Source organism: Marmota monax, unplaced genomic scaffold, assembly GCF_021218885.2.
Source record: "Marmota monax isolate L192 unplaced genomic scaffold, Marmota_monax_Labrador192_F-V1.1 WCK01_AAM20220418_F8-fsc00229, whole genome shotgun sequence".
In the NCBI taxonomy this organism is placed as follows: Eukaryota; Metazoa; Chordata; class Mammalia; order Rodentia; family Sciuridae; genus Marmota; species Marmota monax.
In genome coordinates this window covers 1,446,964-1,469,131 of record NW_026693707.1, presented here as the reverse complement: position 1 = coordinate 1,469,131, position 22,168 = coordinate 1,446,964, and the positions used below count along the sequence as shown (strand labels likewise).

The following is a 22,168-nucleotide window of genomic DNA, read 5'->3' as shown; positions in this document are numbered from 1 at the left end:
GGATTTGTACTCAGGTCCTAATTCTTACTGGCACTTGGTCTTGGGCAAATTTATTCACCTTTTCAAGACCTAGTTTCCTCATTTGAAAATGGTTTAATGAGAGGAGTCAGAAAAGAATGGTGCCTTAAAGTAAAGCACTCTGCATACAAAGCAGCAGGCAGGGGATTCGGGCTCTCAGTCTAACCATGACTCACCTCCCCTATGATTCAACCCTTTTCTGGAACCTGAAATATAGGAATGACAACGATATCACAAGGCAATTTATTAGGTCTAAATTTAATAATGCGTACAGAGCATTGCACCCAGATCATAGCAAGTGGTCCAGAGAATTGTTTTGAAAGATAATCTACTTAACAGGTTTTAAAAATTAATTCTAAGCAGTCCATAGAGGACACAAAGGGGGGAAAGAATGAAACTATACAGTTAAGATTCCCATATCTGACCTCTCTGCCCCAAATCCTTGGTGACATTCCAAAGCAATCTTGCTCTTTTATCTTTCTTATTTACTGGGGCTATATGTGAAATTTTGTTCAGTTTCTGTCCCAGAAAACATTGTTTGGAAACTTCTCCAGGAAACTCTCATGTTACAGATTAGAATGGGCCCTGAAAGAAAGGAAGCGGATCTAGGTGACACCTGCTGAGCCACGGGCCAGGAACTAGATTCCCTGGCCTCACTGCCTCTCCTCCCATCAGCCCCTATGAATGGCCAGTTCCACCTTCTGAATCTGCAGAGCTGATGGTGCTGAAGTTGAGACTGAGAGAGCAGAGAATAATGGGGGCTAGTATAAGCGACAGGGACAATAATCCAGGAAAAGTTGGAGAGAAGAGGGTCGGGATGGAATGTGAGTGTTAGACTAGGCACTTGAAACAGCCATGTCCGAGAGGCTGGTGGAATATCCAGTCTAAGAGGAAGATCTAGCTGTCAGAGCTGGAGATCTGAGTCATCCAACAAGGGCATTAGATGTGAATGTGTATTTTACAAGAGAGAGGGAGAGAAGGAAAGAGAGCGAGCGTGCGAACACAAGTGTGCATGCTAGCTCATGCGAAAACAGATTGACTGAGGGCTGAAGTGACAGCCAGGAGGATGAAAGTCATGGAACTGAAAGATGTGGAGGGCAAATAATAATGCAGGGAAGAAGTAATTTCAACTAGAAAGAACTTGGAATAATAATAATTTAAGATAACAATAGCTAGCACTTACTGAGTACTTAATATTTTGGTCAACATATTACATATACTATTTCATTCAATCTTTCCAACAATCTGGAAACATCAATATTTCTGCTGAGCCAATTGAATAGATTAAACAGGTACAGAGAGTTGAAACCACAAGCATAAGGTCACAGAGGTAGTAAAAGTCAGAGATGGAGTTAAAAATCACAAAGGGTTCATCTCAGAGCTTGAGCTAGGAACCACCATGCTACACTGAGTATTATGGAACAGAAGAAGGGAAAACAGTAGGTATTCATAGTGGCCCAAACAGCAGCAATCAGTGACTGAGTCCTATTGTGCACAGGCACTGTGTTAAGTGCGTCGAGCATGGTCTCATTTAACCCTGCCCATGACTTGATATGCCAAATGTTCTTAACCTAGTGGAGCAGAAAAGGAAACTGGCTCAGTGTTGTCAGGAACTTGCCCAAAGACACACAACTCGTAGGTGCCAGCAGGGGTTAAAAGCCAGGTCCACTCCGATATGAGCACCCCTACCATGCTGGGCTATTCCCAGTGAATAGTCATAGAACAATCATTTGTTATATGTTCCCAATTCAACGATTCCAAAAGTGGCATAACAGGAAAGTTTGCAAATATTTTAACAATAAACTTTCAGATTCTTCCACCTTAGCTTATAATCCAATATGTCAGAGATGGATCTACGAACCTCAACTTTTCAAGTTTCCCAGATGATTCTTAATTTACATCCAGGTTTACAGATCACTGTACCATGTATACAATCTTTTTTTTTTTTTTAATATCCTGGAGAATTAACAGATGGATGCTTTACCACTGAGCCACATCCCTAGCCCTTTTTATTTTTTGTGTTAAGAAGGGGGTCTCACTAAGTTTCTGAGGTGGGCCTCAGACTTACAATCCTCCTGTCTCGGCCTCCTGAGTCGCTAGGATTATAGGCATGAATCACCCTGCCTGGCTCACCATGTATAGAATCTTGACTATTTCAGGCAAAACTGCCAGTTTGTAAGGACAGCATATACTCTATTATCATTTTTGGACTGACCACCCATCCAAGTCAAAGCTCAGAGCTGGAAGATGTGCCAATATGACGTCATGGAATGAGAAACTTTCACCAGGAGGTCAGGCTCTAGGGAGATTCAACTGCCTCACTGTAAAAGAATCCAGCAAATTGGCCTTGTTTCCTTTTTTGGACACCAATTTGCTTAGTTTGGACTGATATAACAAAGTACCACAGACTGGCTGGCTTACAACACCAGTAGTAGAGGCTGAAGACTGAGATCAGGTCTCAGCCTGTTTGGGTTCTGGTGAGGGCTCCCTTCGACTTAGACTGTCAACTTCTCACTGTAACCTCATGTGGCTGGTGAGACAGAGGGGGCACAAGTTACTCCTGTGTAGGAGTAACTCTTCATTCCCTCCTATGGGCACTACATGAATACAATGCATAAAGGTTCCACTCTGAAGACCTAATAAACTTACAAAGGCACCACCTCCAAATACTTTCACATTGGGGTGTACATATTTTGTAGGGACACAAACATTTAATCCATGGTATCATTTCAGTTTTCCTTTAAAATACGTATGGCAGCATCAAACCAATTACATGTTGAAAATTTCCTTACCTAAAACTCTTAATCTCTCAGCTCCTACTACCACCTCATTGTCATCTGCAGAGAAGAGCAATTTCCCAGAAACGGTTTTTACTTCAAACTTTTTGCCGTAAGCTTCTACAGCTTTTGGACCTAAGAGAGGGAGGAAGAAAAGGAGGAATTATGTTAGTTTCACTGCAATTTGACTGCTTTTCATAGAACATATGCATCTGACAAAACTGTGTTGGACTTTAATGTTAAGTGGATTGGTTTTCAGAAACCAAGCGTGAAAATCAGCCTATTGACCTGAGTCATCTCTTGTCAATTACGTTTAATGATGGGTTCTCAGGCTATAATTTTAAAGACCATCACATCCTCCTTCCAAACTAATGCTCAAATGAAATTTCTCTCAGCTAACCACCAAATCAGTGGCAGAGTTGAAGATTCTTGGTTGAATATGTCAAGGCCCAAGAGGCTTACCCCCTCTTAAGTTGATCATCCACCTTCAGCTGCCCTAATGTTCAAAAGGGCTCCTTTAAATTTAGCTGAAATCTGCCTCCTTTTGTAGCCTTGACCCAGTGGCTGTATGTGAACTAAGACAAGTCTATTTCCTCACTAGATAGATCATTTCCTGGCAGAGATGGCTATAAAATATTGTAATTAATTGCTTTAGAAATTGTTGAATCTTTCATGCCAGAAAGTCATTCAATAAAAAATAAATTTTGAATTTATTATATGACAACAGAGGCTATTCTTGAGGGTGGGGTATCTGCAATAGTACATAGGGAAGACTAACTCCTGATCCCATGTATCTGTCTGCTGATGGACAAATATTGATACAAGTTTAACAATCTGCTAACCAACAAACAAAAATTTGCAGAGAGTTTTAGGTACTATACAAAAACAAGTTCACATGCCAGAATTTCTAAAAGGAAAACATTTCAGTCCATCTGAGCTGGATCTCCCAGGTAGCTCTCACAAAGCATCTGAATAATCCTGTGGTGTGTTCATCCTCATGGAACCTAGTTCTGATCAAAAGGAAGTTATCTTTTGGTCTATGAACTCCTATAGTAAAATCTGGTGGTAGTGTCCAAAAATCTTGTATTTTCCCCAGGAGATTCGGATGTGGCATTTTTGCTGCCTTCTAGATAGTGTTCATCAGACTATTACTTCATAACATGTAGCAAAGAAAGGGTCCTCAATGCCTAACAGCCAAAGGCCCATGAAGAACACACCTGGAGGTGAACTAACTCCATTTCTTATTCACTGCAGGGAGGTGAAGGTGTGTGGTGGGTAACCACGAGGCATCTTGTTAAAAAGCTGCTAGGACTCTTAGGTTTTAGCCATGTGTTAGGTTATTTTTAGGAAAGGTTAAGAAAGTAAGACAGATTAAATCCTTTCAGAAGTGCGACTAATGTTAGGACAGGTATCTTAATAAATCTTATCTAGAAGTAGGAAAGCCCAGAGCAATGCTAAAATGGCCACGAATAAAGAAACCTCAGTTGATCACATTCACTAGGATGAGGGATATTTGGTCTTTTGGTTTGAGAATGTTTGTTATGTTTTTGTCTGCATTCAGACATGACCAAAGTTGTCTTGGCTTTTGTGTGCATGTGTTTTGTTTGATCTGGATTCATCACGGCCACTAAATGTCCTTGTCTGAAGATACTCTGAAATTATTCATGCTCAGGAAGGGGAGCAATGAAACCTGGCAATTAGTGTCAGGTCAGCCCTTGGGCATCTAAGGCAGCTTTCCTCTTGGTCAAGAATATTGGAACAGGAATCAAGAGGCATAAATTATATACCAATGCTCTCAAATTTTTTGGTGCTGCGACTTTGGATAAGTCACTTGATCTTTGTGAATCTCGGTGTCTGCATCTATAAAATGACTATCAGGAGGGCTCAGGGTGGGGTAGCTCAGTGGTAGAGTGCTTGCTTGCTTATTATGCACAAGATTCTGGATTCAACCTTCAGTACCATTAGAAAAAGAAAACAAAATGAATACCAACGATCTTCTCTCTATATCTCATAGAATCATACAAAGTTGGAAAGGATCAAATAATATAGAATTCAGCAAAAGAACTCTGTAGGTGGAAAAATGCTATGAAATGTGAAGGCTGTTCATGTAGTTGCCGTGATCATCTCCATCACCATTACCAGTTTTCGACTGCAATGGTGGTGATGCATTGAAAATGATGAACGATGAAGCCTCTCGGGGCACTTTCCTCATTCACATAATCATATCAATTTGGCAGACAATCATCTCTTACAAGTGCATCCACGGCTGGCCCCTTGATGCACAAAGAAGGGACATTGGAAAGGCTCTTTAATGTTTCAGAGATGGAAACGGCGGAGATTGTACAGAATTTCCAAGCAGCCTGGGTCCTGGGTGTCATCTTATGAGCTCAACTGCATGTGGTAGGTGAGGAGAGCCGGCAGTGAAGACGTGGTGAGCTCTCCCAAGGGCGCCCAGGGAGCCAACGGCAGACCTGAGTCTGGAATCCAGCTCTTGTTCCACGGCAGAAGAATATGTCTGATTGTCCAGGAAGGAGAAGAGGACTGGGCAACATGTCCAAATTAGCAAGGAGATGGGATTCATGAAGAGGAGAGAAAGCAGAGATGAAACCAGAGGGGGATCTTAAAAGAACAGAGATATGGAGTGAAGGATGTGAATTAAGGATGTCTGTAGTGGCTAAGATGTAGCTCTCTTCTTGACTGCATCTTCAAGAAAACTATCGCTTGTCAATACTTTAGGGACATTACCATTTTGGGGGGTTGGGGATGAGAATGTAATGAAGTATTAATGATGAACGAATGACCTCAGGATGGGCAGAGGGTTAGTGCAGTTTGCCCACTTTGGATCTAGTCACACGGCAAAGTGAGGGCCTTCCAGGAGGACACAAATGCTTGGACTTGGCCTCTGTGAACCTGCACAAGGTGATCCAAACTGGCCGCCTGGGGAGATAAGAGTCCTTTCCTGTGTATGGACTGAGATTACTCTGACTCATTAAACATCAGTGAGACTTACAGGGGAATGCATTCAAGAGACCCTAGTTAAATCAGAAAGTACAAAGCACAGTAAAGTTATCTTGCCTTTCAGGGCTTCATAGAACACAAAATGGAATTTACCCAAGGCCAGAACCATTTGGATATTTAACACTCCATAATTGGGATTTAAGCCAAAACCCCACAGAGTAACTGCTGGCTCAGTGGTGCAGAAAGCTTGCCCTTTGTAGATTTTCCCTGGGGCTGCCAGACTTCCTGGACATGGCTGGAATCTTAAAACAGGACTCCAGAGAGAAATGCAAATGGAGGGGGGACAGCTCTGGAGTTCCCTTGGTGAGCCCATTGTTTCTCTTGGGATGAAAAAAAAAATCACTCTTTATACTGTGAAACTAATCTTCAGTTAATCCGCCTTTGTCTGACAGTCTATGGGTGAAGTACCTTCTACTGAACAGGGTGGAGAATTGGAATCCATCAGGATTTATCCACAGTCTTCCAAGTCAAGCCTCTGCCACAAATCTGGGAGTTGAAAAAGACAGGGTGGGGGGCGGCATTCAGCTGAAAATTTCTTCCCCATCTCCCTTGACACTGGGACCTATCTGCACTGACCACCTGAGGATGCAGGGACAACCCTACCACCTTCCTCCTCGCAGCATTGTGGGTCAGATATACACTTGTAGTCTATCTTGGGAAGTAACTATCACTGAAAGCATCGTTACATGCAAAGAGATTACCTGAAATGTTTAAGATTAGAACATCTAAAGGACTTTTGAGATCTGTTTTTCAGGAACACAGGATGTTTGAATCCTCAGGATTGCCTAAGTAGACCTCATTGCTTGGAAGGCAGGGACTTTCCAATAAGGCAGCGTCCTTTCCTGTAAGCACGCCACCCAGCATAACTGGACTAAGGTATGGGTGCTGAAACAGTGCTCTCTACTGTGTGCATAAATGTAACATCGTAAATGGAGAAGCATAGAGGAAAACCCCTACGTATATGGGTGTGCATATGTTTGTATAGACGGAATTATAATTTAAATACATCCATTATCCTCTGTAGAACTCATCTTGAAAACTTCTGTTACCCAGTGTTAGAATGTTTTTGCCCACCTCATTTTACTAACTCTCTTGAGCCTCACCATAAGAGTTAGTGATAGGTGTCTTTTAATTCCCAGGAGGGCTTAACTTGGGACTAGGACACAGAAAAACAAGACTACTGAAGGGGTGAAAGAAAAATGGAGAAAGAGGAGACAGAAGGGAGGGAGGGGAAAAAAGGGAGGCCAGAGGAGAGGGGGGAAGGAGAAAAGAAAAAAAAGGGAGGAAGGGAAAAATGTGAAAGAGGAGAGGTAGGGTGAGAGATGGTGGGCAAGAAGAAACAGGTGAGAGCGGATGAGCCAGAGAAAGAATGGAAGTCAGAGAGCCTGGGCAAAGAGGGGAGGGGAGGAGAGGAGGACAGCAATGGAGGGAAGGTGGAAGGAGAGAAAAGGGGAGAGCGAGGGGAAGAGAGAGAGACTGTTTTGCTGAATAATAGTTATTTGGGCAGTTTCAGCTTTATCAAAACAAAATCTCTCAAGTAAGCCAAATCTCCCTCTGCAAATAAATGGCAAATGATCAACAGGCTAAATTCGGTCCTTTTGAAGGAAGGAATCTGGGAGCTGAGGTTGGATTTATTTCCCTCCTGGAGGCAGTTTTCACACATGCCGCTTAAATCATTGCTTACCGAAGCTGTTTATTTAATTATTTAGCACGCTGACTGCAGGCCAGATGTTATATAAGCACGGCCAGCCGGCAATGGCACTGCATGCTGGAACGACATGTTTGTGGATTACAGGCTCTGTGTGCGGCAGTCCCTGAGACCCAGGAATGGATGGTCCTAGATGGTCCAAGTCACCTAGTGGTTATGAATCTCTTGACATCCATCTTCAGTTTTCCTGGGGACAGAGAGTAGGGCTCTCTCCCAGCAGGAAAAGACTCTGGGCACAAAAGCACCTGTTTCCCTGTGGTTTGTTTATGAGCTGGGCTCCAGAAATTTTAGTCACGGTAATGTTTCAGGGCATTTGGGCAACTGGCTTCTCAAAATATCCATCTGGATACTTTTCTCTCGGCCCTGAAGCCAAACAAATGGCATTTTTGAAGAAAGTATAACCATTCTATTCAGATAAGCACCCCTTCTCCCTTTCCGGTGAGGGGGTGCATGGTGCCTCTCTGTTCACGGTTGCCTCTCACCTAGGGAGCATGCAGCATTCACACCACTCAACATATTAAGCGACCATGAGGCCCATGCTTAACATTACAGTCATTCCTGTGAATAATCAATCCTTGTTTAAATTTGAGGAATGTGCAGCTTCAGACCCAGTGCGTGCTTTCCACAGCTGTTAGGATCAGATCTCCTATATTAAAAAGAACCACACAAACATTTCCAATGGCTACATCTGCATCTTGCAATTGAGTTATGTTCAAAGTCAGCACATATAGGAAATATGGCATAGATTCAAACTATCATTAAAAGTCCCTTTTAAAACCCATAAAGCATGGCGCATGGCTTTGTACACACTCTGCTCTCCCAATCAATCTAACACAGCCAGTGTTTCCTCCAGCTTCAGAGTGGGGAGCTTTTCTTGGCTGAGCAGCAGGACAAGCAGCTGGCTTGTATTTAGGGGCCACAGCCTGCAACAAATAGCTTCTCCCCCTAAGCAACTATCACTGGATTTCCCGAGTTAAAATGTGACTAGGTAGGGCTCTCTCCTTTAGGAGACTGATGGAATATATCTTATGTTTTCTTTTCTTGACACAGTCAATGTGTTAGCCAACCTTCTTTCCAAGTTCATGGGATGCTTTATTTGACCTTCAAGTGTATGTTCTCTGAGTGCCTAGCATGGATCTGGCTTTTCTAAGTTCTTTCTCTTCTTACCTGTGATCAGCTGAGTTAGCACTTTAGTCTGATCATTGAGAATGTTCACTGTCACGTTTCTGGCAGATTTGAAGTAGAGGGCATTACCCTGCAATAAGAAAACAAAGGAAACACATGAAAATGGAAGGTTTTTTACCCCAAAGAACTATAATCTCAGTTCTCCAAGGAGCTGAACTGGTTTTAGTCAAGTTCCAACCAATGTATGTTATTTGAAAACTCCAACAAATGTTTAATGGTCCCACACACATGATAATTAAAAGACATACATTCAACATAGAATTCCCCCAGAGGCAGGTCTATGTATGTACACACACAACACAGGTTTCTCTAGAAAACACATTCAAGCATGGTGCTATAGTTAAATCAGAGACAATTAGGACACAGAAACCTTTAGATCTTATTGCAGATATAAGCTATCTTTTGTGGACAGAAAAAATCAGGAATAATCTCCTAACCATGTCCTTTCTAGGTTACAGATTCAGCAAAAGAATAATGAAGAATCCTTAAAAGAGAACAGATATAGTTGCAGTGAAATACCCAAGGTCTTCCCCTTGGGCATGTCCACCAGCTGTGAGAATCCCATGAACTTGTTTGCAACATATGCATACAAAACCTGGGAGATCTAGACTTTCTGAGTAAATCTCTTCCCATTCTTCCTTTCCTCTTTTCCAGATTACTTTTCCTCCAGGTACTCTGTGCCATCATCCACTTCCCTCTTCATCAAAACAACTTAGTTAGTTGTTTTGGTGCAAAAATATTCCTAAACAGTACACATATAAAGGGGCATGGCTACATTCCAAGTAAACTTCATTCATAGACCATGATATTTCAATTTCACTTCATTTAAATTTTATGTTTAAAATCTAATATATTCTTAATGTGTTATGATGTATTAATTTTCCTCTGTTTTATTCCCTCCACTGGTCATCTAAAAATGAAAAATCCATTTTTACTTTGATGGAAATATAAGGACAGATGGAGGGTTAGATGTAGCTCAAATGCTGTTATTTGCTAATCTTGCATTTAGTTTTCTTTTTTATTAATGCTCGTCCACATTGTCTAGTTGTCATTGGAAAAAAAATGAATATGGTAGTCATTTCTGTCTTTCAAACATGGCACACTGCCGGAAACTCTGTAATACTCAATACTCAGTATTGAGTCTGTCCAAATGCATGGAACTATTTTCCTACCAGAGAGGTGAAACTTAGCCATTACCTTCAAGGTCTTAGTTTCTAATGGGGACAAGTATACCAGCCAGAGAACGAGTAGGGAACTACAAAGTATTTGGAGAGCTTTCCCAAAGAGTGGGATTCTTTGCAGCTTGGGCCTGGGGAGTGGAAAGACTTCCTAGAGAAGTAGGCATTTGCACTGGTCACTGAAGAGAGCAAGGCTATGCTTCACCAAGTTTAAATGAAGAACAAAGTTCACAAAAGTAAGTATAGGCTCTTTCCTCTTAATATTGGTGAGGCTGATTAGCAAATCCAACTTAGAACCAGTAGACAGAGAGTAGCGGACTGTGAGCTAACAGACAGATGGTTCCAAGAGCTGAGATGATTTTCACAAGAGGAGGAGAGGGGATGGAGTGGCAACAATGGTATACTGACAGCCTGGATCTGTGGTCATTCTCATCTTTGGCTTTCTGCTAAAATGGATAACCAATACCCTTGACACTCTCAGGACCTGAGTAACCAGTTACCTTTGGGTGAGAACTATTGACCTAGTGTTGAAGAAAGAGACAAGGAATTTTGATCCCTGAGCCAGTGTACTCTCCCACCATGGCTTAAATTTTTTTTTCCCCAGATAAAAAAAAAAAGTTTCTCTAGCCAGGTGTGGTGGCACACACCTGTAATCCCAGTGGTTCAGGAGGCTGAGGCAGGAGGATCTCAAGTTCAAAGCCAGCCTCAGCCACTGAGCAAGTCCCTAAACAATTTAGCAAGACCCTGATTCACAATAAAGAATAAAAAGGGCCAAGGAAGTGGCTCAGTGGTTAAGTGCCCCTGAGTTCAGTCCTACTTCAAAAAATAAATAAATTGTTTTTAATTGGGTCAAGAAAGAAGTACATTTACTCAAATCTTATCATTTGTTTTCTGTTGATAAGGAAACAAATATTAGTCTAAAATAATTTCTTCATCATTTTTTCTGAGTCTGCTTAGCAATTCAACTTAAAGCTTCAAAAGAGTTCTTTTTAATTTTTTGTGTAATTTTTAATTATACAAAACAGTAGAATGTATTTTGACATATCACACATACATGGAGTATAACTTCCCATTTTTGTGTTTGTACATGATGTGGAATTACATGGATCACGTATCCATAACGAACATCGGAAAGTTATGTCTGATTCATTCTAGTGTTTTTCTTACTCCCGCCTTCCCTTTATTCCCTTTTTCTGATCTAGTGAACTTCTATTCCTCCCTCCTCACTGCTTAATGCGAGTTAGCATCTGCATATCAGAGAGAACATTCAGCCTTTTGTTTTTGGGGATTGACTTATTTCATTTAGCCTGATAGTCTCCAGTTTCATCCATTTACCAGTCAATGCCATAATTTTATTCTTTATGGCTGAGTAATATTTCATTGTGTGTATGTACCATATTTTTTTTATCCATTCATCTGTTGAAGGGTACCTAGGTTGGTTCCATAGCTTAGCTATTGTGAGTTGAGCTGCTAGAAACATTGATGTGGCTGCATCACTATAGTATGCTGACTTTAAGTCCTTTGGTTATATGCTGAAGAGTGGGATAACTGGGTCAAATGATAAGTTTTCTGAATAATCTCCATACTGCCTTCCAGGGTGGTTGCACCAATTTCAATTTGCAGTCCCACCAGCAATGTATGAGAGATCCTCTTTCCCCAAATCCTTACCAAACCTTTACTATTATTTGTGTTCTTAATATTTGCCATTCTGATTGGAGTGAGATAAAATATTAGTGTAGTTCTAATCTGAATTTCTCTAATTGCTAGAGATGTTGAACATTTTTTCATATATTTGTCGACTGATCATATTTATTCTTCTATAAAGTGTCTGTTCAGTTCCTTTGCCCATTTATTAATTGGGTTATTATTTTTTTTTTTGGTGTTAAGTTTTTGCTTCCAAAGAATTCTAATGAAGTATGAATTCACGATCTAGAACTTGAAACCTGGACAGGAGTTATGTTTTCAGGAGTTAATTCACTAAAGTTCCTCTTCATGTATCCATCAGCTTTACACTTCAGAGAGAAAAATGGCCTGAAATCAGGCAACTGGCTAAATCTCCTGCCACCAATTACTGTGTGACCCTGCTGAAATCAGCTCAGTCTTCTGTGTCCCAGTCTTTGCATTTTCCACCATCAACACCAATATCATTATCAAGTTCATCACTGCCATGACTGAGCACTCTGTGAGCCAGGTGTGCAGTAGGAGATCTGGAGTCCAACTACTTCCGATCCCAACTTTACCACTTGGGAGTTGACATTAAGCAAGTTACATAATTGTTCCAGTCCTCATTAAAAAAAAAAAAAAAGGTTGGTGCAAAATTAGTTATCAAATTACCAAAATACACTTAATACTGAAATTATTAAGGTTCCCAGATAAAATTATTCAAAAACAAGTGATTCCAGATGTGATTATGAATGATGCCTGCATGTGGTCCAGTGCTGGGCACACGTGAAGTCCTCAGTAATTTTTAAGGCAAAGAAAGGAGGAGAAAAAAGGAAGTAGTAAAGGAGATAAGAGGAAGAGAGGAAAAGGGAAAAGAGAAGGAAGAGGAAGAAGGCAGGGGGAGGAGGGAAAAGGAGGCATGAAATAGAGCGGGAGAGATGGAGAGAATGGAGAATGATCTCACTTCTGTCTCTAATTTCCCCAACCCATCAGTAGGGCAAATCAAGGGTTTTCTCCATTTCCAACATTCTGTTTTTATATTTCAAAGGTTTTCCTACATCCAGTTGGCTTACCACCATCCTTCAAATCCCAGACTCTCCCAATACTACCTGCCTGTCCTTACAACTATTTAAGTATTTCTATCATGGACAAATCTAACAGCTTTGTCCAAGATTTACAGCAGGAGATATAATAAAACCACCCATTCCCGTTTTATTACCTTGTCAAAATGTTATAGTTTGGCATTAATTGTTCTAATATGCTAACATCCTGGGAAATAGAATCTTTGCTGTATCAGGATTTAAACAAAGAACCTTATTCTTGCCTGGGACGTGTTGCTGCAATCCTCATGTATACTTATATCAGAAAGATTGCCAGGAAAAAGGCAAGAGCCAGTCAACAAAGTGAAGAGCCTCCCGGGGTGTGTGAGACCCTGTGATTTTTATTTTGTTTTCTGACTCTGCCTATGGAGACTTGGCAGGAAAACACCAGCCAAGCCCAGCCTCTGGGAAACACTCTGATGTCTGATGAGAAGCTAACCTCTGCCCTCTCAGCCTTCCCTCTCTCCTCTGCATTCCCTCCTGCTCACCACTATGACTTATGCTCGCTGACCTCAAGGTAACTAGGACCAGAAAGGAGTCTAGCTGCCCCTCATCGGATGATAAGGAGGGTCAGCTCAAGTCAGTCTGCAGCCAATCAGCTTGTGATTCTTCTGGACATAGAATGTAGGATAGAGAACAGAGGCAACATGCCACCCTCTCACAAAGGAGAAGGACAAGGACGCTCAACATGCACACGCATCTAAGTGCCCACACTGTGCACATTTTGATGGAGAGGAATTCCACCACATTTCTCTCTCTCTTTAAAGGAGTCTAAGCAGAACAGAATCAAATCCTGTCTTGATGACTTGGGGCTAGTGAAATGAACATTGTTTTTCCACCACATCTTCCAGGGGCTACTATATGTGGCTCTTTGAACACCGAATGGCTCCACTGTGTGACATTTTTAAATTATTGTACCTGATTGCTAAAAATGTCTAATTTATTCTCATATCAAAGCAGAACGCGTAAATATCAAATGCTACAAGGCTTGTAACAAAAAGCAGCAATCCACACCTCTCCCTCTTGCAAGAGCTTTTAACTTCTATGTTTCTGTCAGGTGTTTCTCTTCCTTTGGCCCAAAATATGCTTCTATGCAACATTTATCCACTTTAGATGCTATCTATTGCCCTGCAATGGTCTAGACTTCGTATAACTTTGGTTAAATCGATATTCATAGTTATTATGATTATGTGGCTATTATTCTCCAACAAGTCAAGGACTCTACTTTAGCTGCACTTCCTTTTCCTTTCTTGTACAATTTTCTTTGCTTGGAGCCAATATAGGCTTCATTAAAAAAAAAAAAAAAACTTGCTTAATTTTCTATTTTTTCCTATCCTTTGGGTTCTAACCTTTTTCTTTAGGTCCTATTTGATGGAGGACATTTTTGACATTGTTCTATTCTTTCTGTTAATTTTGAAAAACTTTTCTACTACTATTAATTTCAGGAACATTTTTCTTGTTCTTTAAGCTTTCCTTTTTGTTTTCTTTTTATTATCTCTTTCTGATTCACACACCATCCTCTCTCAGCAGGAAGCAGGAATACTAGAGCTGATAGGAGGCTGTTTCTGGAAAGGGTGAATCTTGCCCAAGGGAACAATGTGAGGGCTTTAACTCATTCCTGGGAAAAACCTTCAAACTGGGCCGTCAGTACCTTTAGGTCAGTTTCACCAGAGGAATTCTGCAAACTCTGCCAGGAGGTGGGTGGGTAGAAATTTATAATAAGAATTCTGGCTGTCCAGGGGAAGGGGCTAGGCATTTTGCTGTGCAGTGGACTGTCCATTAAACCCTCTGTCTTCCATGGTCCAACCCTGACGTCATCTATATTAGGTATCCCAGGCACAGAGATCCTCTGGTCTAAACCAGCTTCTAGAAAAGACTCCTCCTATCTTGTACTGGAAAACAGGTATGTGCCCAGCTGAGTGAGTTAGATGATATCTGGGGATGGACATTCTTCTTTTTCAGTCTATTTCCGTGTTCATAGTGAATCTAGGTTTTGTCTCCTGGCAGTCTAGTAGGTAAGTTGCCCTGACCCACTCACTCCACACCCTGACCGTCAGATCTCCAGGGACACCCAGGTCCCCGGCCTTGTCAGGGCCCTGCATCATGGACTAACACATTCGCTGTTGTTCTCTGTTTCCTTACTGAAAGATGTTGATCGTAGTTTTGCAGCTGAACTACCTCTCCTCTACCCACTTCAGATTGTTTTGTTAGGTAGGAGATTGGGGACAGCAAGATGGTAGAGACAGGGTATAAGAAAGAAGCCACTGGGGGACAAGACAAGGAGATAAGTCATGTCCCTATTTACAGTAAGTCCCATTACCCTGACAACTCCTCCCACTGAGGACGGATCACTGTGACAACACCCCCCCCCCCCAGTTTCAATATTTTAAAATGACCAATGAGGGTACAGTGGACAGTATTCTAATTAGATTTTCTAAAGTAACCAATGGAGGGGGGAGAATTGGAGAATATTCTAATCAGGTATCATAAGGTAACCAATGGGAGTAAATGGGGGAAGGTCTTCCTTTTGGTCTGTATAAGGAAGAGAACACCTCACAGCTCAGCATATAAGACCCTAATTTCCAGACATTGGAGACCTTGAACCAACCTCTCTCTCTCTCTCTTTCTCTCTTTTTCTTTCTCTCTGTCTCACCAAGCCCACTTCACTTTATCTAACCAAGTGCTACCTTCATCTTCCATAAATCTGTACTATGCCTGTTATTTCTGTGTGTCTTGCTCAATTCTTTGTTCATAACACCAAGGACCCGGACCTCAACAAAACAACCCAACAGTAATGATTTAAAATGTTGGCATTCCTCGTCTATTGTCACTTATTCTTCCTTTATCCATGAGTCCTTTTAATTTTTTTTCTTCGTTAATAACATTACCTTCTCAAGAGCAGAGCTGGTTAAAATTGTGTGTGACTTCAGAGCAGGCCCCCAGAGCCTCTCTTAAGTATTCTTTGTACATTAAAGGAGTGCCTGGAACATGTCAGATCCTGTCCCAGTCCCTAGAATGGGAAGTACAAGTGACCTTTATCTTTAAGAAACTCCTAGCCCAGGAGGAGACTGATTTGATGTAAAATAACCATAACAACAATGTGCTATCACTTCAGTCAAGATTTATGCTCTCCTGGGATGAGAGACAGATTTTAATATTTGCATTTAATCACAACCATATCACCCCAGTCTGTTTTGAAGTGATGTGGCAGCCAGAAGCTTCTTATCTTGATAATCCTACACTGTAGTATATCTCCCTGGCCCTCCCAGGAGCTAAAAATCTGTTCCAGGAATTTAGATAAACAGAGAAAACCATGAGATTAGCACACAAACAAGTTTCACACGAGGGAAGGGTTTGAACTCTCAGTGTGAGTGAAGTTCAGAGGAGGAAGAGATTAGGACAGCTGGATTCCTGAGAGGAGTCTCCCAAGGAGAACTGGGCTGGCTTCTGCCCTTTCCTCCTAATGGAAGGCAGGTGGGCTCATAATAGCTTTGATTCTATATAATGCTAAGTAGGTAACTAGGGAGGCTGTCTTCCTGGAGCAAAGCTGTAGCAGCGCTCTGAAGTCTGGCAGGTCTGGGCTTCCATCCCAACCCCACTTCTTCAGCAACTCTGTGACCTTGGGTAAATCATTTCTGGCCGAGTTGAGTTTCCGTGCCTATGAAACGAAGTTCAAGGCGACACAATGGTGTTAAAAGAAAATCAAGAAGGAAATTATAGGAAAAGCACCTGCAAAAAGCACTTCAGAACTGCAAACACAAAACACAAAAGCTGCAAGAAGACACAAAACAAACACAAAACAAACACAAAAGCTGCACGAAGACAGGTCCTTGAAGAAACAGCTAATTATACTGCTGCAGCAAGAAATCTATAGCATGAGTCAGGAGCATTCTTAATGCCAGAAAGAAAGTGTTCAAAAAAATGAACAAAACCCAAAACACCCACGATGATGGGGGTGTGTATATCAAAAGGACACAGGAGATGACCAAAAGAGTCCCAATGGCCATGGATGGAATAATTTGAGCAGTGAAATAAACATCCTAGTATTGGAATATAACTCAGAGTAAAAAACAAATACCCATGAGTCTGTGTTGAGATGAATAAATGAATAGATGGATAAATGGGGAAGAAAAGTCAAACATTCTGGGTAGAAGAATGTCATATAATTTATGTAACTAACTCCCCACTCTTCAAGGTGGATTGCCCACAGTGTCTTCCTTTCAAAAAGAACAATACAGAAGGGAAATAATAGGATAACTTCATAGCTAAGAAATCTGACAGACACTACCTCAGCAAAGTAACCCAGTTGAACAACGTCAGCGGTGGTGACTCAACTGGTGTTGATATAGGCACCTTTGATATACTGTGGCGAATATGGCACTACACCTGAGGTCTTTCTCTTTACAAAGTATGCCCCTCATCCATCATAAGGCCCATCTCAGTTAAAATCCATTTCACAAAAATGCCTGACCATCACTTCTCAAACTGTCCATGTCATCAAATCTTGGCCACGAAGAGACTAAGGAGACATGAGGACTACATGTATTAAGGCATCCTGGGTGGGATCCTTAGACAGAAAAAGCATAATTGGTTAAAACCAAAATAAATGGGCTTTAGTTTTTAATGATACAAATATTGGCTCAACAGATGCTACTTACAGGAAAATGTGGGTGTGGGGTATATGGGAACACTGTACTATCTTCACAGCTTTTCTGCAAATATAAAACTATTGCAAAATATAATATTTTTTGAAAGATTTATTAGGCTGCTGAATTCTAAGATCTAGAATTTTAGAAAGAGACCCTGAAAGAGCACCCATCTTTGAGCAAACAAGGAGATATAGATGGTCCACTTTGGGTTTGATAATATCAGAAAAATTTTCCTTACATGGAGACAAATTTCTTTCCCACAGCTTTCTGTCTTTAAGAATAATCAAAGAACCATCTTTGGGATCTTTCACAGCCTCGGTGAAGTCTCAGGGGCCTCTAAGCATGATCATTCTTCCCTGGTCAGTTTCTAGAAAATAGGGTGCTCTGAAATTCTTGGCTTCTGTGTAGAAGGTATCCCAATGAATGAGCTGCAGGTTGGATGTTTCCTAAAGTAATACAAACTCTCGATGTGACCTGGAAAGATCAAAGCTAATAAATACTCAGATTTGTTAATAAAGTCATTTCCAAAGGGTTGTTAAGTTTCTCTTCAGCAAGCATCAAATGTTTCTATTATATTATTTTAATGGGATGCTATAATTTATCTGAATTGACCCCTTGAAAAGCACATTTATAAACTATACTTTAGTATGGGCATTTCTGTTTTACCTTGGAGTGTCTTTTTATAATGAAGTTTGGGTGCATTCACATTGTTTTTTTTTTTTTTTTTTTAATTCCAGCAGTGAATATCGAAGCTACACCGTGAGACATCTTGTCAAGGTAAGCTGGACAATGATCCAGATTTTCTACCATACCATCCTTGCTCAGCTATTCTGCATATACCCAATTCTGGGTTCATTGTGGTCTTTCTCAATACTTTGCTAAGTGGAAGTGTTCTGTCTAAGGATGCCTTTGGGACATAGTGTTAACACGCCAATGCTGCAGGGGAATGCCAGTTCTTCCAGGGCCCAGCACATTGCTGGTACCCATTAGGCTTTCAATAAACATTTATTGAATAACTGAATGTTCGGATAAAATCAAGAGTCAACGGACAGCGAGTTGTCAGCTGAAGCAGTAATTAAATGAAGGTTGACGTGATCTGCCAAAGAGTTTTCAAAAAACAAGCCATTACGCCTGGGCAATGTGATGATCTGAACATGGAAATCTGAGTGAGTGGAGAGGAAGTAGAATGGACATGAAATTAACAAATATTAATATAGCTTCTCCTGTAGTGCCAGGAACTGTAGGAGAGGCAAGCGAGACTTGAGCGGCAGAGTGACAGGGCAAAACAGCAGCCCAAAATGGGACTGCAGATTCTCAATGAGTGAGAAATTGAAGGACGCTTGGAGACTTCCCTGGGCCCATGGTATGCGTGTGGCAGGTGGTGTCAAATGAGCTCTCTTTCAACTGCCCCATATCAATCCATTTCACTAACATTTTATGAGTGTCGTCCAAGTATAAAGCACTGAGCCAAGTGCTGGATAGGTGGCCTTTGATCTCCTGGAGTTTAATCTACTAGGGGAGATGGATACTAAATTCAGAGTTCAGAGTTCCATAAATGGCTATATCATTGTGATCGCAATATGTGCACTGAATGCAGATGAGAAGGTGAAACGAGATCACATGCACAGCACCATAATTAGGGCATTAAAGCCTTTCTAAGGAAGAGACATTTTGGCTGAGGTCACTGGGATGAGGAGCAACTGGTTAGCTGACAGAGGAGCAGAAACTTTTCACGGACACAGACAGGTATACTAACTCCAGGCCACAAAGCTTAGTATATTTAAGGGACAGGGAGAAAAAGGTCGGTGTGGTTGATAATCCAGGGAGAAATGAAAACTTTTTGTGAACATTGCCCCACGCTGCCTTCTGACGAACAGGGATGTTTCATTTTGTTAATTTGTTAATGTTTAATAAAGAAATCTTTTCCTTTTCTTTATATTTTCTTCTGTTTATATTTGAGTCTTACCTCTCAGATCAAGTCTTTCCCTGTTGCATGTAGTAAAGTAGGAATACAAATGGAAACCAGTTTTCTCAACACCATCCACCAGATAGTTGGTATTTTTCCCACAAATATGTGATGCCACTTTTTTTCATATATTAATTCCCAAACTGACATGAGTCTGTCCTAGAGCCCTCTAGTCTGTTCTGTTATCTGTTCTTGAGTCAATACTCTATTGTTTCTATTACTGTGGCTCTGAGTTATGTCTAAGAACCTACATGCTCAGTAGTAGTAGTCAGTCTACATGCTCTTATCTCACAGGACATTTTGAAGGTTTTGAACTTCCCCCCCAAATGAGCAATCATGAAAGGATTTTAAGAGTGGTTCGAACTGACTTTCATTTAAACACTGTATTAGCTATGTGTTACTACAACAAAATACCTGAGACTGGCTACTTAAGAAGAAAAGTCTGTTTAGCTCCCAGTTTTGGAGGTTCAAATCCAGGATATGAGCACTATTGAGGATGCCCATCATGGGGAGAACATTTGTCAGAGTGAGCATTCACATCTCAAAACAGAAAGTACAGGGGGATGATCCCACAATCTCTTTTGAAGGCACATCCCCAATGACCTAAGGACACCCACTGGGCCCCACCTCCTAAAGATGCAGAGCATAGCATCCCCTCCCAGTACCAACACCCTGGGGACCCAGTCTTATTACATGAACCTTTAGGGGACACTGTCCATATAAGAGGGCGGCAAATCTGGCCACTCTCATTACTTTGCGAGTGCATGTGATAGAAGGTGAGGTAGACTATTCAGCCACCCAGATGAGGAGACAATAACAGCTTCAACTGCAGTGGAAGCAGAGATAGTAGGGAGATTAAAGATGGGTGTTTTTAGAATTGACAGGGGTTGGTGATTGATTTGGCCTGGGCAGGAAAAATGGGACAGAGTCAAGGAGAACTTTTGCATTGATTGGCAATTGGAGAGGTATAGCTTTTGACTGACCTACAGAATAGCAGCTGAGGGAAATATCTGAAGGGTAAATTTGGTAGATGTAAAGTTATAGACTTTAACATGCTGCCTGGGGGCTGGGGCTGTAGCTCAGTGGCAGAGCATTTTCCCTAGCATGTGTGAGGCATTGGGTTCCATCCTTAGCACCACATAACAATTAAATATAAATAAACAAATAAATAAAGGCATTCTGTCCTTCCACAACTACAAAATAATTTTTAAAAATGCCACTTGGTAAATGCTAAGTATGAAACATCTGAGTCGACGTATTGGGGTACAGAGTTCACATTTTTTTCAACTCTATATTATAACTTTTAAGTTACTCTGTACAGGCCCAGTAGATACTGAAATTTTGTTTATAAAAATGTTCACAGTTTTGCTATCTCAGCTGTCAACTTTCACTCAAACATCTGTGCATTTCCATGTTGATTCTCCCCGGCAACTTAAAATGTGTTTCCTCTTCTTTCTGGGCATCATCACTAGGGATTCTGTGAGATGGCAGACATATTAAAATGCAATTGTTATCTTCAGGGTAACATTGCAAGTCTGATTTCCCATAGTCTGAAGGTTACAAAGAATTCAAAGAAACTTATTAGGAAATGAAAACTCAGTGGATTTTCTGGTGTGCGTGTGCGTGTGTGTGTGTATGTGTGTGTGTGTATGTGTATATGTGTGTGTGTGTGTGTATTTTCAAAGGCAGGTAGACAATTACACACACAGAGCTATGAAGAAACAAATAGGGAGATGTGAAACTATAAGTTAATTCTCATTTCCTAGCTGAGGTTCCTGAAATGTAGCTAACTCCATAGGAAAACAAAAGGCTGACACATTTTCCTCTTTGCGGGCAAGGTCAGGTATAAAGGTTAACTGAAGGGCCTTGGAAAAGAATGACTTCCCAACATCCCACCAGAGACCCAGGTGACAGTGCAGCCAGACTCCACTGTGTGCCAGCACAGCCATGGCAGCATGCTTTGAGGATGTGTCTATGACACATGGCTGGGGAAACCAAGGCCATAATGCATGCAGTCATCCTTCTATGCACCCAGCACTGAGCTAGGAACTGTGTCAGAGCAGTGAAGAGGTAGCAGGGAGCCTTGTGCTATATCTGGAAAGAGAAAATCAACACTCTTGTACAATCAAAGCCCCTATGAGATCAGAGACAGCCCATGAAGGTGGCACTGGATAATGTACAAGCCACTGGTCTATCATGATCTCAGGTAACAAGTTTATATTCACAGCATATGAAATAACACCTTTGGTAACTGCCTGACCCATCTTTGTAATATTTTTCAGTGTTGTGCAGGAAAAAATTTCCATAATAGTGAGTAGTCATTCTTAAAACAAAGAAACAAAAAAACCATCTGTCTCCAAAAGGTTTTACGAGCAAAACATTCACAAAAGTCTAATGTCCTCTCCCGTACCTTCTAAGTTCACAATCTTGGTTAGAATTTTCCTTCTCTGTGAAGTCTTACCTCAATAACAATTTGTTTTCCTTTGGGTACCAAACCTCTCCCATGTTTATTTAATTATAGATGTTTTTTCTTAAACTACTTATCAACAGAAAATACTGTAGGACTCACTTGGGGAAATACTACCCTATAGCTTGGTCTGTATACACAAGAATTTATGAGGTAGATCTGACTTTATCTTCTTCAAATCATAAAGGTGTTAGAAGAGCTCCTGTCACTTGATGGGCACTCAGTGACTCCTGCTAGATGGCTTAATGTCCACAGTCCCAGTGAGCCATTTTATAGATGGGGAAACTAACACTGTATCGGGGGGCACATCGTTGACTAGCTTCAGTGCTGGTAAATTGCAAAGAGTGAACTCGGGACTTGAAAGCCAAGAAGTTCCCTCCCATTCTACTGCTGTGGAATATGCAGTCTAAGCTGTAAATATAAGACCTGTGGCTTGGGAG

The 22,168-nt window shown here is 41.2% G+C and overlaps 1 protein-coding gene across 4 annotated transcripts in view; it reads right to left on the bottom strand.

Annotated features, from left to right (window-relative positions):
* Positions 1-22,168, bottom strand: part of Sgcd (sarcoglycan delta) — a 954,199-nt gene that overhangs the window by 141,555 nt on the left and 790,476 nt on the right. For all 4 annotated transcript variants that reach the window (XM_046459943.2, XM_058584191.1, XM_046459942.2 and 1 more), the window contains 2 exons: positions 8,689-8,776; positions 2,811-2,930 (listed from right to left, as the gene is read on the bottom strand). In XM_046459943.2, coding sequence (XP_046315899.1) covers positions 2,811-2,930; positions 8,689-8,776 — 208 coding nt within the window. The remainder of the gene's footprint in view (positions 1-2,810; positions 2,931-8,688; positions 8,777-22,168) is intronic.